The sequence below is a fragment of the Onychomys torridus genome, chromosome 3, assembly GCF_903995425.1.
Source record: "Onychomys torridus chromosome 3, mOncTor1.1, whole genome shotgun sequence".
Classification (NCBI taxonomy): domain Eukaryota; kingdom Metazoa; phylum Chordata; class Mammalia; order Rodentia; family Cricetidae; genus Onychomys; species Onychomys torridus.
Window position 1 is genome coordinate 128,727,919 of NC_050445.1, and position 14,211 is coordinate 128,742,129.

At 38.3% G+C, this 14,211-nt stretch overlaps 1 gene segment (V, D, J or C); it reads left to right on the forward strand.

Annotated features, from left to right (window-relative positions):
• The first annotated feature begins 7,421 nt into the window (after window positions 1–7,421).
• On the forward strand, window positions 7,422–13,579 carry LOC118580164. The segment is given in 2 exon segments: window positions 7,422–7,500; window positions 13,233–13,579. Coding segments are annotated over 2 exon segments (426 nt in total).
• Window positions 13,580–14,211: the final 632 nt, after the last annotated feature.

Consider the following 14,211-nt stretch of genomic DNA (forward strand, 5'->3'; position numbering starts at 1 on the left):
ACTCTCTTCACTCCATTTTAGCTCCAGAACACATACAAACTTAACTTTGTATTTTTTTCTGTATTCTTTCACTTTAGCTCTCAGTGACTTATTTCAGGAGAGTAAAGAACCAATGTCATTATACAATTGTCAAAATTAACACAAAAATTGTTAATTATTTTTCTCTTTATATTAATTATGTGACAGTGGCTCATTAACTCTTGATTAGCCATAAAATACAGTTTGACATATATTAATCTGTTCTTTAAATTTTATGATTATTAAGCTATGTAGACATACACGTACCAGATGGTCTTTAAATGACAATGATCTTGTTTACTGTGGTTCATCTATGGAATTTTACAAAATGCAATATACTTATAAGTGAGAATCTCATTTATGGTTGCAATTATTCTATCCCCACCACTCTTCTTCTAACTCCTACCTAAGCTACTACTCAACCCTCACCACTCTCCCCATTCATGTCCACATACATATGAGCACATCTGCCACACTGAGTTCAATGTGGGTAGAAGATATAATCAAGGATGTAGGAACATCCACTCGAGAGAGCATTTTCTTCCTTCCTTCCTTCCTTCCTTCCTTTCTTCCTTCCTTCCTTCCTTCCTTCTTCCCACCCTCCCTCCCTCCCTACTCTCTCTCTCTCTCTCTCTCTCTCTCTCTCTTTCTTTCTTTCTTTCTTTCCACAAGACAGGTTCTCTATGTGTAGCTTTGCACCTTTCTTGGAACTCACTCTGTAGCCCAGGCTGTCCTGGAACTCACAGAGATCCACCTGCCTCTGCCTCCCAAGTGCTGGGATTAAAGGTGTGCGTCACCACCGCCTGGCTTGGATGGAGCATTTTCAATCATCAGAAACAACACTCTTGAGAAAACTGTCTCCCTTACCCTTAGAAGGCCTCAACTACCAATAACAGCTCACCAGCTAGTGGTACAGGCTGATGACCTCCTCCCTGTCCATGCTTCAGTATTAATGGGCTCAATCTTTTGGAGTTTTTTTACAGTTACAGCTGCTGTGAGTTACTCAAAGGAGGAGTCCTGTCATTTTTCAAAGACTCTGTTTCTGCCTCACCTTTAGATGTACAGTGTTTCCACTCCTTTTCTATGATGGTCCCTGAACCTTAGACAACTTTTTGACTTTGTAAGCTTTTGTTTTCAATAGAAACTTTATTTGAATTTTTAATCTTTTTTTTTTCTTTTAAATTTAAGTCTGTTGCTAAGATCAGCTCCCCCAAAGAGGAGACAGAACAAGGGTATGGTTTAGAGCTCTAAACACAACTCAGGACGTCAGTCTCAATTCTGTGCTTCCTGATGTTCTTCATCACTGGGAAGAACAGGAAAAATGATTCCCCGAGTTTCCTTCTCATGGAAGATGACAGAGAGATCTCAGGGTTTTCCTTCCTAAGACCCATGTAACTAAGGGATCTGTTTTCCTGGAAAACTGATACTTAACATACAAACACTTTCTTTGAAAATCATCCTGTGAATATACCTGTATGTCTTAAATTCTGCACTTGTATTGACTTTTCATTTTTACTGAATTCTTAGCTAACACATTGTTATAGTAAACTTTCAAGCTATGCTGGTCGTTTTCATTCCAGACAAAATCATCATCAACTACCAAATTAGTACCATGATAACAGGTTTTCTTGTTAAAAAGAGATGTAAGCCACTGCCCTAAAGTCCTGGAATACATCTCAATCTTGGCTTCAAATATGGGATACTGAGAATTGTACACAAATCATAGTGTAATGCCTATTATATGAAATTTAGTTTGTGTTCTGACAAATAAAGCTTGCCTGGAGATGAGAGGCACAGCTACCCTCAAGTTTAGCAAAGAGATCATGCAATGATCACAAACCATTAATCTCAGTACTTAGGAGGAGGAAGCAGGAAGATCAGGAATACAAGCCCATCCTGGTCTACAGAAGATTGCACCAGTCTAAAAGAGAAATAAAGACAGGTGGTGGTGGTCCATGCCTTTTATTGCAGCACTAAGGAGGTGGAGACAGGAATATAAGGCAGGTGGATACACGATCTCAGCCCCATTCAATCTGGGGATTCAGAAAGGTAAGAAGCTTGTGACTGTTGCTCTGTTTCTTGGATCTTTCAGCTTTTACTCAAATATCTGACTCTGGGACTTTATTTCATAAGACTAATTATGACCACACTTCAAACCCCATCATGTTCCAGGCCGATATTGAATTGTTTTGCATGCCAGAATATCCCATAAAGCCATTTTTTTCAGGGAGTGTTAGCAGGTTACAAGGTCAACAGCAGCCCTGATGTGAACTGGGACTGAGTCCACATGAATATATGACTTCCCTCAGGTCTGTTATGTCACCCTGCAGCCACTTCTGTTGCTTTGATATTAGGTAGTGTCATAAGCACAGGTTTGCTTTAATTTTATTATAGAGCTAAAACTTTGCAAAAGATGAGCTTAGTATGAAAATTGTGCCAAGTCTGTGAGAAGGAGGAAGGCAACTGCTCCATTACTCTGAAAGTCACTTCTCAGAAACTCATTTAGATGGACTAGTTACCTCAATTTTTGGACAGTTTATATCATCCCAATTTGGAGGCCAATGTTTATCATGTATCATCATAGGAAATTCAGGGAACAAGTATGCATTGATCTCCAATCTGCAATGTGGAAACCACCCATCTTATCACTTCTTGGGAAGATATGGACACTTGTGCTATATTTCTAAACAACCAGTTGTATCACCCATGTAATGAGCAAACTAGGGTGACATTGTCTGATTTTGCCCTTCACACAAAGAAACTGATCTCAATGATATTAGAATCCACTTTATCCCTAAACATCTCACACTATTACTTCATTGGACAAATGACAAATTATAATTAAGTTCCTGGGGTTTTTTGGTAAAGTTTTCAAGCAGCATATGAATAGATATTCATTGAGCAGCTCAAACTTACCTAGACTCAACTTACTAAGGCTTGAGGACCCAGCAGTTATCAATACTAAAATAATTCTGTTTTAGTAAAATGCATAAATAGAAGAAGACATAGAAAACAATATTTTTTGTATTTTTATTCCATCATATATTTTAAGCTTAATATGTCTTTGTGAGAAGAAATATTCCAGGAATATAGGAGACCAGGTATATTATGAACATGAAAATGGTCCAACTCTGCTCAATAAATTAAAGAATAAAATAGACAGAGGACAGTAGAGTTGTACCACTCAACAATCACTGGCATCTTTAAAGCTGCAAAGGGAAAGCAGATGCTCTTTAAAGTGTGTGATGGCAGGAGGTCCAGGAACTTCAGGAATAAACAAAAAAGAAAAAAAACCAACAACTAAAAAACAAGACTAAGGAACCATTTTTAAGATGAAATGTAGGAAAGGGAACTGCTCACTACACTCTGAATATATAACAGAAGCAGAGTAAGAATATTGAATCTAAAGAAGTATACTGGCCTACAGCAAAGTCTGTAAGCACATTTTCTTGCCTAGTGGTTGATGTGGGACAATCCAGACTATTGTGGGTAGCCACCTCTGGCTGGTAGTCTTGAGTTATTTAAGAAAGCAGACAGATCTGGGTCCCACTGCCTGGGTGCCTCCCAAACAGTTCAAGCTATTCAATTGTCACACTTATCCAGAGGGAGCTGCCTGTACTGAATCCATCATGTTTAAATGAATTCCCAGGGGAGTCTTGGCCCTGGAGGAGATGGGAATGGAGAAGAGGGGCTTGGGGGAAGGTGGGAGTGGGAGGGGGGAAGACAGGGGAACCCATGGCTGATGTGTAAAATTAAAACACAAATATAATAAATTTAAAAAAAAAGAAAGCAGACAGAGCAAGCCATGGGGAGCTAGGCTGTAAGCAGCATTCGTTCATGGCCTCTTCTTCAGGTCATGCTTCCAATTCCTTGCCCCACTTGAGTTCCTGTCTTGATTTCTGTCAATGATGAACTGACTTATAAGTCAAGTAAAGCCTTTCATCTCCAAAAAAGTGTAGATATGTGGTTCTTTTAATATTTTATAAGAATACCTTTTGAGATAAATAATAAAATGATTGATTCTTTCTTTTTAACAGCAAAACTGCTTCCTTCTAGTTAAAGAACTGCTGAGTAAAACAATTATTTTTTTACAATTTGTTTATCTAAAACAAGTTGATAACACATGAATTTATGTGTGTCTTTGGTAATAATTTGCTTATCACCTGTAATATGTAAAATGTTTAATTATGTATTGGGATATACTTATATTCCTTGTGATCATTCACGTGAAAAATATAATGTAACCTCATTGCAATTTTTATGTTGCCTGAGAGATTTTGCTGGGATATATAAGCTTTAGGGGGCAAGAGGAAGGAAGCAGAAAGGAGTCAGAAGGAAGACATAAAAAAAAAGAGATAATAGGGAAACAATTGTAAAGAGGTAAAGAAAAAATAGGAGAAACCTTGACATGTTGAAGACGTGTGTGGGTGTGTGCTTTTTCCTTTTTCTCCAGCCCAGAGAATTAATCTTTATTCCCTCTGATAGAAAAGTCAGTTGTGTGATCAGTTCTGACTGCACAGCTTCTTCTCAATTCCTGAGCTGCTGAAAGCTGGCCTTACCGCAGCACTCTCCTATTTGTTTTGTCTAAGTCTGGAGTGTTAATTGGTTTTTATCATATTCTGTTCTATTCTATTGCTATAGAAAAAAAGCCTGTTTTTACTAATAAGAGCCTGAAAGGGGGTGGATCCAGATGAGAGAGAAGATGGGGAAGAGCTGGGAGGAGCAGATGAGGGGGAACCATAATCTGGACGTATTATATGGGAAAATCTATTTTTATTAAAGATAAAAAAGAAAAAAGATTTTGGGGGATATCTTTTTGTATGTTGTGAATATATGTTGTTCCCATTGGTTAATAAATAAGCTGATTTGGCCTATAGCAAGGCAGCTTAGAGGGAGCTAGGAAAAGCAAGACAAGAAGGAAAAAGTAGAGCTGAGGTGCCACCAGCATGCCACTCAAGGAACAACATATGATGAGACCAGTAAGCCACAGAACACATGGCAAAATATGGATTAATAGATATGGGTTAATTCAAGATACACAAGTTAGCTAGCAAGAGGCCTGCCATTGGCCATGCAGTTATTAACTAATATAAGCCTCTGTGTGTTTACTTGGGTCTGAGTGGCTGTGGGACAGGCTTCTGAATACTAATGGGGTCCAGATGTGGTGGCAAGAGTTTCTACCTGAAACCTGAGAGCTTGAGAAGAGATTATAAACATAGCTCAGAGCACCTTCCTAGCTCATGTTACTCATGGGAGGCCCAGTACAGTGATGTGTCCCTCGCCATGGTGGGTTTGCAGCATGTGAGCTTGAGCACAGCATGGCAGATTCCTGCCATGATACACAGAGGTATCTCCAAGCTACACATCACACTGCGTGGCAGATTTAGCTATTGCTATTACAAACAACAAAGTTTTATGGGTCAACTGCCTGCTTCCTGGTGGTAGCACAAACCCAAGAGTTGGCAGAGTAAGTGTGACTCTCCTAAGTACCTCCACCATATTGGAAGCTGAGGTGAGCAGAGACAGCAGCCAGGGCTGCAGCTTCATCCTTAGTCATGCTACAGTTTGCAATGATCCACACAAAAGATGAAAGTCTTCAAAAATAAAATAATGGAAGCACATGAATTATGAAGCAAAGGCTGTGGAGCCCCCAGCTGGATCAGGCCCTCTGGATAAGTGAGACAATTGAATAGCTTGATCTGTTTGGGAGGCACCCAGTCATTGGGACCAGAATATGTGCTTAGTGCACGAGCTGGCTGTTTGAAACCTTGGGATTACACAGGGACACTTTGCTCAATATGGAAGGAGGTGACAGGACTTGCCTGTACTGAATCCACCAGGTCTAAAGGAATCCCCAGGGATGCCTTGATCCTGGAGGACATGGGAATGGAGGGGAAGGGCTAGGATGAAGGTGGAGGTGGGTGCGGGAGGGGGGAGGACAGGGGAACCCATGGGTGATATATAAAATTTAAAACACATAATAATAAAGAAAAAATTTTAAAAAATAAATTAAATAATATATAAAAATATAATAAGTCACATAAAGAGGATATTACACAAGAGAATCTGGATTATGTTGTCTTGGGGATTTTTAACTGCAGAAAGACATTTGAGTATAAAGGCTACTAAGTTAAATATATATATGAAAGTAGTCTTGATTTTAAAATTTGGATTTAATGTTATGTTGCTTTGGAAAGCAGGCTCTGTTTATTTTTCCACAGAAAGCAAGAGACTATGGCCTTATTCCAGGTTAACATGGATCAGATTTGATCAAGCAAGACCTCTTGAACTTTAAGAGATGGTATGTATCAACCTAAGTTATAACCAGGCTTCCCAGGACTTGAACATTACCTTGAATTTTCTGAGGATCCCCATTACAGTGCCAGTGCCCTGAATCAGCGAGAAGTGATATGAAAAACTATGCCCAACTTCTCCAAAATATTGTCTACAGTTTTATAGTTATTGCACTACCACAAAACTGAATCAGGGCTCCCATTTCCTTCCACTTTCATTCCTCCAGAATCTTGATTGTCTGCTTTGTGGATATTGAGGACATTCAAAGAGCTTAGACAATGTTTGTACATTAAAAAAAATGCTACTACATGTTTACATAACCCAAGTGAAAGGAATTTTTCTTCCTTCAACATGACCTGGTAAAATTTTCTCTTCTGATTTAAACTGCATCAGAATTGCTCCCTTTTATATACCATGAAATATCATGTACTAGGTAAGATATTTGTTTGAACATTCCATAAATGTTTTTCAATAACTCTGTATCACTTTTGGTAGTGGTAAAACACACAAGATGCAATATTTAGAGTTTATCTGGACAGTGCTAAACAAATATTTTGATACGCTGACCTTTGAAATTCTTCTCAACTGTGGTAGTTCGTGAACTTTAATAAGGTTTTCCTTCCACCCTCTGGAGAAATACATCTTCCTATGACATCCAGACTTTCTATTTTCTTGTCCATGGTGTCCGATTAATATGATATCTCTTTAGTATTATATGTTGTGATGCTTCATGTACTGTTTAGACAGTGAAATGGGATTTAGCCCATATTGTAAGAAACATCAAGGAAAGCAACATAACCCTGAATCAAGACAATGGTTAAGAGATGCTCTTCATCTCAAACTACTGAGAATATCCCAAACACTTTCTTAGACTGTGATAATTTTGCATCCATGTATGTGAGATACATGCACAAGTTTCTTTCAGATCTCAACATATTATCAGGTAGCCAGAAGGGAGAGGTAGACTCCCCAAAGGTACAAGAAACTGCTCTCCGGAGCAGTTCTTTTTGGGGACATATATGAAGTCAGTATCATTTGCACGAATCCTTCTTCCTGCTAGGCTCCTGACTCTCAGAATATTTTAAGAAGGTCTTTCTCTGGGCTGTGTCATGACACACTTAACCTCAGGGAGCAGGAAGGTGGTGTCCACATCTCAGCTCCTTGGGCTACTGGTAATCTGGGTTTCAGGTATGAGATTTTAGACATGTCAAAAAGTAGAGATGTTATTTAAATATAGAATTTTCTTATCTCCTTTGGAAACCCAAGCATCACATGAGATTTCACTTCTTCTTTAAAGATATTCATACAATAAAATGATCTGTTATTTTCCTAGATATTTATAAGCATCATTCTTATTCAATGTTGTGAGCTACTAATATTTCTAGTATGTATTCAGCCTCCAGAGGTGATGTAGTACTGACTCAGTCTCCAGACACCCTGTCTGTGACTCCAGGAGAAAGAATCTTCATGACCTGCAAGGATTCTACCAGGGTGTCCCTAAGAGAGGAATCTAAGTAAGGGATGATTTGGAGCCTGAACCTGCAGCCATCCTCTGTAACCAGGCATGACTTCCAATGGTGAGGCTGGGACAATAAACCAGCCACAAAACCTTCATCCTACAATCCAGAACTTGTGGGAGTGACCAACCAATGACTGATCTAATTTGAGGCCCATGCCAAAGGAGGGAACACATGCCTGACACTGCCTAGATGACCAATAAGTGGATTCTGAATATCTAGAGACCTATTATAGAAAAACCAATCAATAAAATGATTGCTAGTAATAGTCTTATATTCTCATAGATTGGCATCTAGCTCCATTGTCGTCAGAGGGGCCTCCACCAGCAGTTGATGGGAGCAATGCAGAGACTCACAGTTCTGCATGCCAAATATTACCAGAAAAAGCCATTCTTACCAGAGTGATAGCAGGCTACAAGGTGATTAGTAACCCTGATATGACCTGTGATTGAGTCCACATGAATATTAGACACTCCTAAGTCTGTTATGTCACCCTGCAGAAGAGCCTGTCGCTTTGGTTGTGACATAAGTACAGGCTTACTTTAAATTTCTTATAGACATAAAACTATGCAAAAGAAGAGCCCAATGTGAAGAGTCTGAATCTGAGGACAGTAATTCTTCCATACTCTGTAAGTGACTTCTCAAAAACTCACATAGTCACCAAGATAGACTAGTTGGACTATTTGTTTCATCCAAATTTGGAGGCCAATAGTATGTATGCATCATAACAGGAAATCCAGTGAGCAAGTTTGCACACATCTCAGGGGCAATTTTCCAAGGAACTTTTAAACTAATGATCTGCAATGTGGAGGCAACCCACCCTTATCACCTGTTGGAAGGCCATGGATACCAGTGTCACTTTTCTAAACAACCAGTTGTATCACCCAAATAAAGAGCAAATGAGCATGACCTTGTCTGAATTTGTCTTCCATGTGAAGAAACTAGTCTCAATGGTTTTAGAATGCACTTTATGACTAAAGATCTCACACTGCTACTTCAGTGGTGAAATGATAAATCATAATTAAGTTCCTAATTTCTTTTCAGTAAATTATTGATGCAGCATATGAATACAAATTGATTGAGCAATTAGAATTTAAATGGACCCACCTTACTAAGTTTTGAGGACCCAGCAGTTATCAAGACTAAAATAATTCCACCTTACTGAAATATATGGAATGGAACTAGACATAGAAAACAATTTAATGTATTTGTAATTAGACATGTATTATACATTGAATGTATTTTTGAGGGAAGACATATTCCATGAATATAGGAGACCAGGTACCTATGAACATGGAACATTAAAATAGCCCAATTTTGCTCAGTTAAAGGATATTGAGCTTCCTCTGTTGAGAATTCTTTTTTAGTTCCACAGCCCAATTCTTAATTGGACTGTTGGCCTTTAGATATCTAATTTCTTGAGTTCTTTATATATTCTTGGTATCAGCGCTCTGTCAGATGTGGGGATGGTGAAGAACTTTTCCCATTCTGTAGGCTGTTGTTTTGTCTTGTTGACCTTGTCCTTTGCTCTACAAAAGATTCTCAGTTCCAAGAGGTCCCATTGATTGATTGTTTCTCTCAGTGTCTGTGCTACTGGTGTTATATTTAGGAAATGAACTATGAACCAAAAGCTGTGGAGCCCCCAACTGGATCAGGCCCTCTGGATAAGTGAGACAATTGAATAGCATAAACTGTTTGGGAGGCACCTAGGCAGTGGGACCCGGACCTGTACTTAGTGCATGAGCTGGCTGTTTGGAACCTTGGGCTTACACAGGGACACTTTGCTCAGCCTGAATGGAGGGGACTGGATCTGTTTGGACTGAATCTACCAGGTTCAGCTGAATCCCTAGGTGTGTCTTTGCCCTGGAGGAGATGGGGAAGTGGGGAGCTGGGGAGAAGTTGGGGTCGGGGCAGGAGGGGAGAGGACAGGGGAATCCATGACTGATATGTAAAATTAAATTAAATTTAAAAAAACGTTAAGGATATTGGACATTAAAGTTGCAAAGAGAAAGCAGATGCTCTTTACAGTGTGTGATGGCAGGAGGGCCATGAAAAAACAACAACAACAACTATATAACCAATCATAGAAACCATTTTTAAGATAGAATGTAGGAAGGAGGACTCACTACACTTTGTGAACATATCATAGCAACAGAGGGAGAAGACTGAGTATAGAGATGTATACTCGTCTACAGTAAAGTCTGTGGACACATTTTCTTGCTTAATAATTGATGTGGGAGAATTTAGACCATTGTGGGTGGGTCCAAATTTGGGCTGGTGGTTTTGAATTATTCAAGAAAGCAGGCAAAGCAAGCCATGGGGAGCAAACCAGTAAGCAGAATTCCTTCATGGCTTCTTCTTCAGTTCATGCTTCCAAGTTCCGGCTTTGGTTGCATTCCTGCCTGGACTTCTGTCAATGATAAACTGACATGGAAGCCAAATAAAGACATGCCTCTCTAAAAACGTTTAGATTTGTGATTCTTTTACTATTTTTATAAGATTATCTTTTGAAATAAATAATAAACTGATTGATCCTGTCTTTGTAACTGGAAAAATGCAGCCCCCCCAGTTAAGAACTGGCTGAGAAAAATACCTTCTTTGTTTATACTTTGTTAACCTGTGACATGTTGCTTGGACATGAATTTATGTGGATCCTTTGGAATAATTTATCACCTGTAATACTTAAAATGTTTATTTATGTAAGGATATTGGTGAACATAGTGGTTTTACTTGTTACCATTGTAATCATTCACTTGAAAAATAGAATGTGACCACATTATAATTTTTATGTTGCCTGAAAAAAATTGCTGGAATATATATGCTCTAGGGATAAAAAGAAAGGAAGAAGGAAAGAGATAGAAAGAAGGAGATAGAAGAGTAACAATAGGAAGCAGGTAAGGGAAAAAATAAAAGTGAAAGACTTTGATATGTATAAGATGTGTGTGGGTGTGTGCTATTCACCTTTTCTCTGACCACAGAGAATTAAGTTTTACTCCCTCAGATGAAAAAGTCAGTTGTGTGATCAATCTGGATTCCATACCTCTTCTTGAGGTTCTGATCTGCTGAAAGCTGGTCCTACAGCAGCACTTCTCCTTTTATTTCTTTTGTCTGATTCTGGAGTGCGAATCGTTTTTTATCTTAATATATTATATTATTATAGAAAGAAAGGGGGTGGATCTAGATGGGAGAGGAGGTTGGAAGGAACTGGGAGGAGTAGATGAGGGGGAACCATAATCAGAATATATTATGTGGGGAAAATTAATTTTCAATAACAGAAAATAAGAAAGAAATGAGGCATTGTTTGTGATACTTTAGTTTATCCATGTATGACAGCATTTTGATGCTTGTTGGTGTCAGTTTAAACCCTCATATTCTAGTTAAGTTGTTGCACTTTATAATCTTTTTGTACTGATAGTTAATGGAAAGTGTCGTGGTTACACATGTCTGTTCCTCGTTTTGAATGTCTGTGTAACGCTAGTCAACAGATATTCTATTATGTTCAATGACTTATTGTCTTAAATATGCCCCTCAAATATGATTTACTAGTATGAATTTTTTTTTCTTTTTGGGATAGTAAAATAACCTTAATGTATTTAACCCTGCTCTTTCTCAGCTTCTCACACCAACCACAAACAAGCAATCTTTCTTAAAGCATCCCTCCATTTTAATTTACTATCACAATTGTGGTACTTTGTCTCCTCCCAAAGACCTGCCCTATCTGGGGATTCTTTTTTGCTCCTTACATGGCAGTGTAGTCAAAATTAAACAGAAAAATGTAAAAATTTGATATTACAATTTATTATGATTATGAAACCTGTCACTTGTTCTTTAACTGGATTAATTCAGTCAATATAGTTTTTCCCAGTTTCACCCATTTTTCTTAAAGTTTCATAATTTCATGTTTCTGTATAGCTGAACAAAATTTCATTGCACAAATATACCACATTTTATTTATCCATTTATGTTGTCATGAACATCTAAGTTGATTCAATGCCCTAACTATTATGAATAGACCAGCAAAATGCATGGATGTGCATTTCTATCTGTCATAGGCTCTAAAGGACTTTAGGTACACCCACAGGAAGGGCACAGCTAGGTCATTTTGTGTTTGTAGCTGTCAGAGAAAATTGCACATTTCTTTTTATAGTTCTCGCACTCCCACCAACAATGAATCAGGCTCTCCTTTCTTCCCACATTCATTAATCTAGAATCTTGATGGTCTGTGTTGTGGATATTGAGGATGTACAAAAATCTTAGATATTGTTTGCTTATAACAAATATGCTCTATCCTGGCGACATAGCCCAAGAGAAAAGAAAAGTCCTTTCTTCACATCGACCTGATGAAATTTTCTCCAGTAATTTAAACTTCATCAGAATTGTTGTCCTTTATGTAGAATGAAAATATTATGTTCTACGTAACAAATTTGTCTGAATATTCCAAAAAAGCTTCACCAGTACCACACATCACTCTTGGTGGTAAAACATACAAGTAGCAATATTTGGCTTTAATCTGGAAAGTGCTAAACAAAAATTTTAATATCCTGACCTTTGAAATTTTCTTTACTGTGGTGGATTGTAAATTTTAATAAGGCTTCCATTTCAACCTCTGGAGAAAGATGTCTTCCTAAGACATCCAGACTTTCTATTTCTGTTTCATGATGTCTCATTAATATGATATCTCTTTAGTATCAGATGTTGTGAAGCTTCCTGGAATGTTTAGAGAGTAAAACGGGATTCAGCCCATACTGTAAGAAACATCAAGAAAACAACACAACCTTGACCCAAGAAGATGGTTAAGAGATGCTCTTAATTTCAAACTACCGAGTGTATCTCAGATACTTTCTTAGACGGTGCTAATTTTGCATCCATGTATGTGAGATAGATGCGTAAGTCTCTTTCAAATATCAACATCTCACCAGGTAACCAGAAGGGGGAGACATAGTTCCCAAAAGCACAAGAGCTTGCTCTCCTGAGCAGTAAGGGGGAGACATAGTTCCCAAAAGCACAAGAGCTTGCTCTCCTGAGCAGTTCTTTTCTGGGACACATATGAAATCAGTATCATTTGCATAAGCACTCTTTCTTCTAGGCTCCTGACTCTTAGAGTATTATAAGAAGTTCTTTTTCTGGGCTGTGGCATGACAGACTTAAACTCAGGGAGCAGGAAGATGGTGTCCACATCTCAGGTCCTTGGGCTTCTGTTCTTCTGTATTTCAGGTATGATTGTTTAGATATAGCAAAAAGTGGAGATATTATTTAAATACAGAATTTTCTTGCTTCCTTTGGAAGCCCAAGCATCACATGAGATTTGACTTCTTGTTTAAAGAAATTGATACAATAAAATAATCTTTTGTTTTTCTAGATGTTTATAAGCTACTTTCTTATTCAATTTTCTTCTGTTTTCAGCCTCCAGAGGTGACATTGGGCTGACTCAGACTCCAGCCACCCTGTCTGTGACTCCAGGAGAAAGAGTCACCATTGCCTGCAAGGCCAGCCAGGGTGTTAGCAGTTACTTACACTGGTATCAGCAAAAACCAAATGAGGCTCCAAGGCTTCTCATCAAGTCTGCTTCCCAGTCTATCTCTGGGATTCCCTCCAGGTTCAGTGGCAGTGGGTCAGGGACAGATTTCACCCTAAGCATCAACAATGTGGAACCTGAAGATGATGGAATTTATTACTGTCAACAAAGCTACAACTGGCCTCTCACAGTGATACAGACCATAGCAAAAACCATCAGGAAAGCAGAAGTGTGAGTTTTGGTTGTTTTCATCTGCTTCTGGTAGTTCGTCCACCTTCTTCAAAGTGTTTCCAGATGCAGCCAGAGTTGCCTCTGAACTCTCTTCACTCCATTTCAGCTCCATAATACATAGCATACAATGAATGTGGTGTTTTAATCAGATAATCTTCATTAGTTTACTACAATCCAGAGAAAATCTCAACCTAGATATACAGAGGAAATGATTGATTCAATGCTCACATAATTGTTGGAAGTGCATATAAAGCATTGCCTGAACTTACAGCCTACAGAGTACTCCTGAGCCCACGGATATGGGAACTGAGACTCACTGCTTCATGTCTCAGGTGCCAATTTCCCTATTCATATTTTAGTGTAAGTGAACAACTCTGGAATATAAAGTATCTTTCATGGTTATGGATCTATGTGAACTGTCCAATGTAGTTTGGTATAAATTGCTAATTTTATTGAGTAGTTATAGTTACAACTTAATAGAAAAAAAAGTAAAGTTGGAAATAATACAACTATGTCTGGCAATGTAATTTTCCATAGAACCTTTTACTTATATTTCAATTACCATGAGTTCAAATGAGTAGCAAAATGCAGTTTCTTTAACAAATAATGGAATCATGGAGGATATGCCAGTTTTAG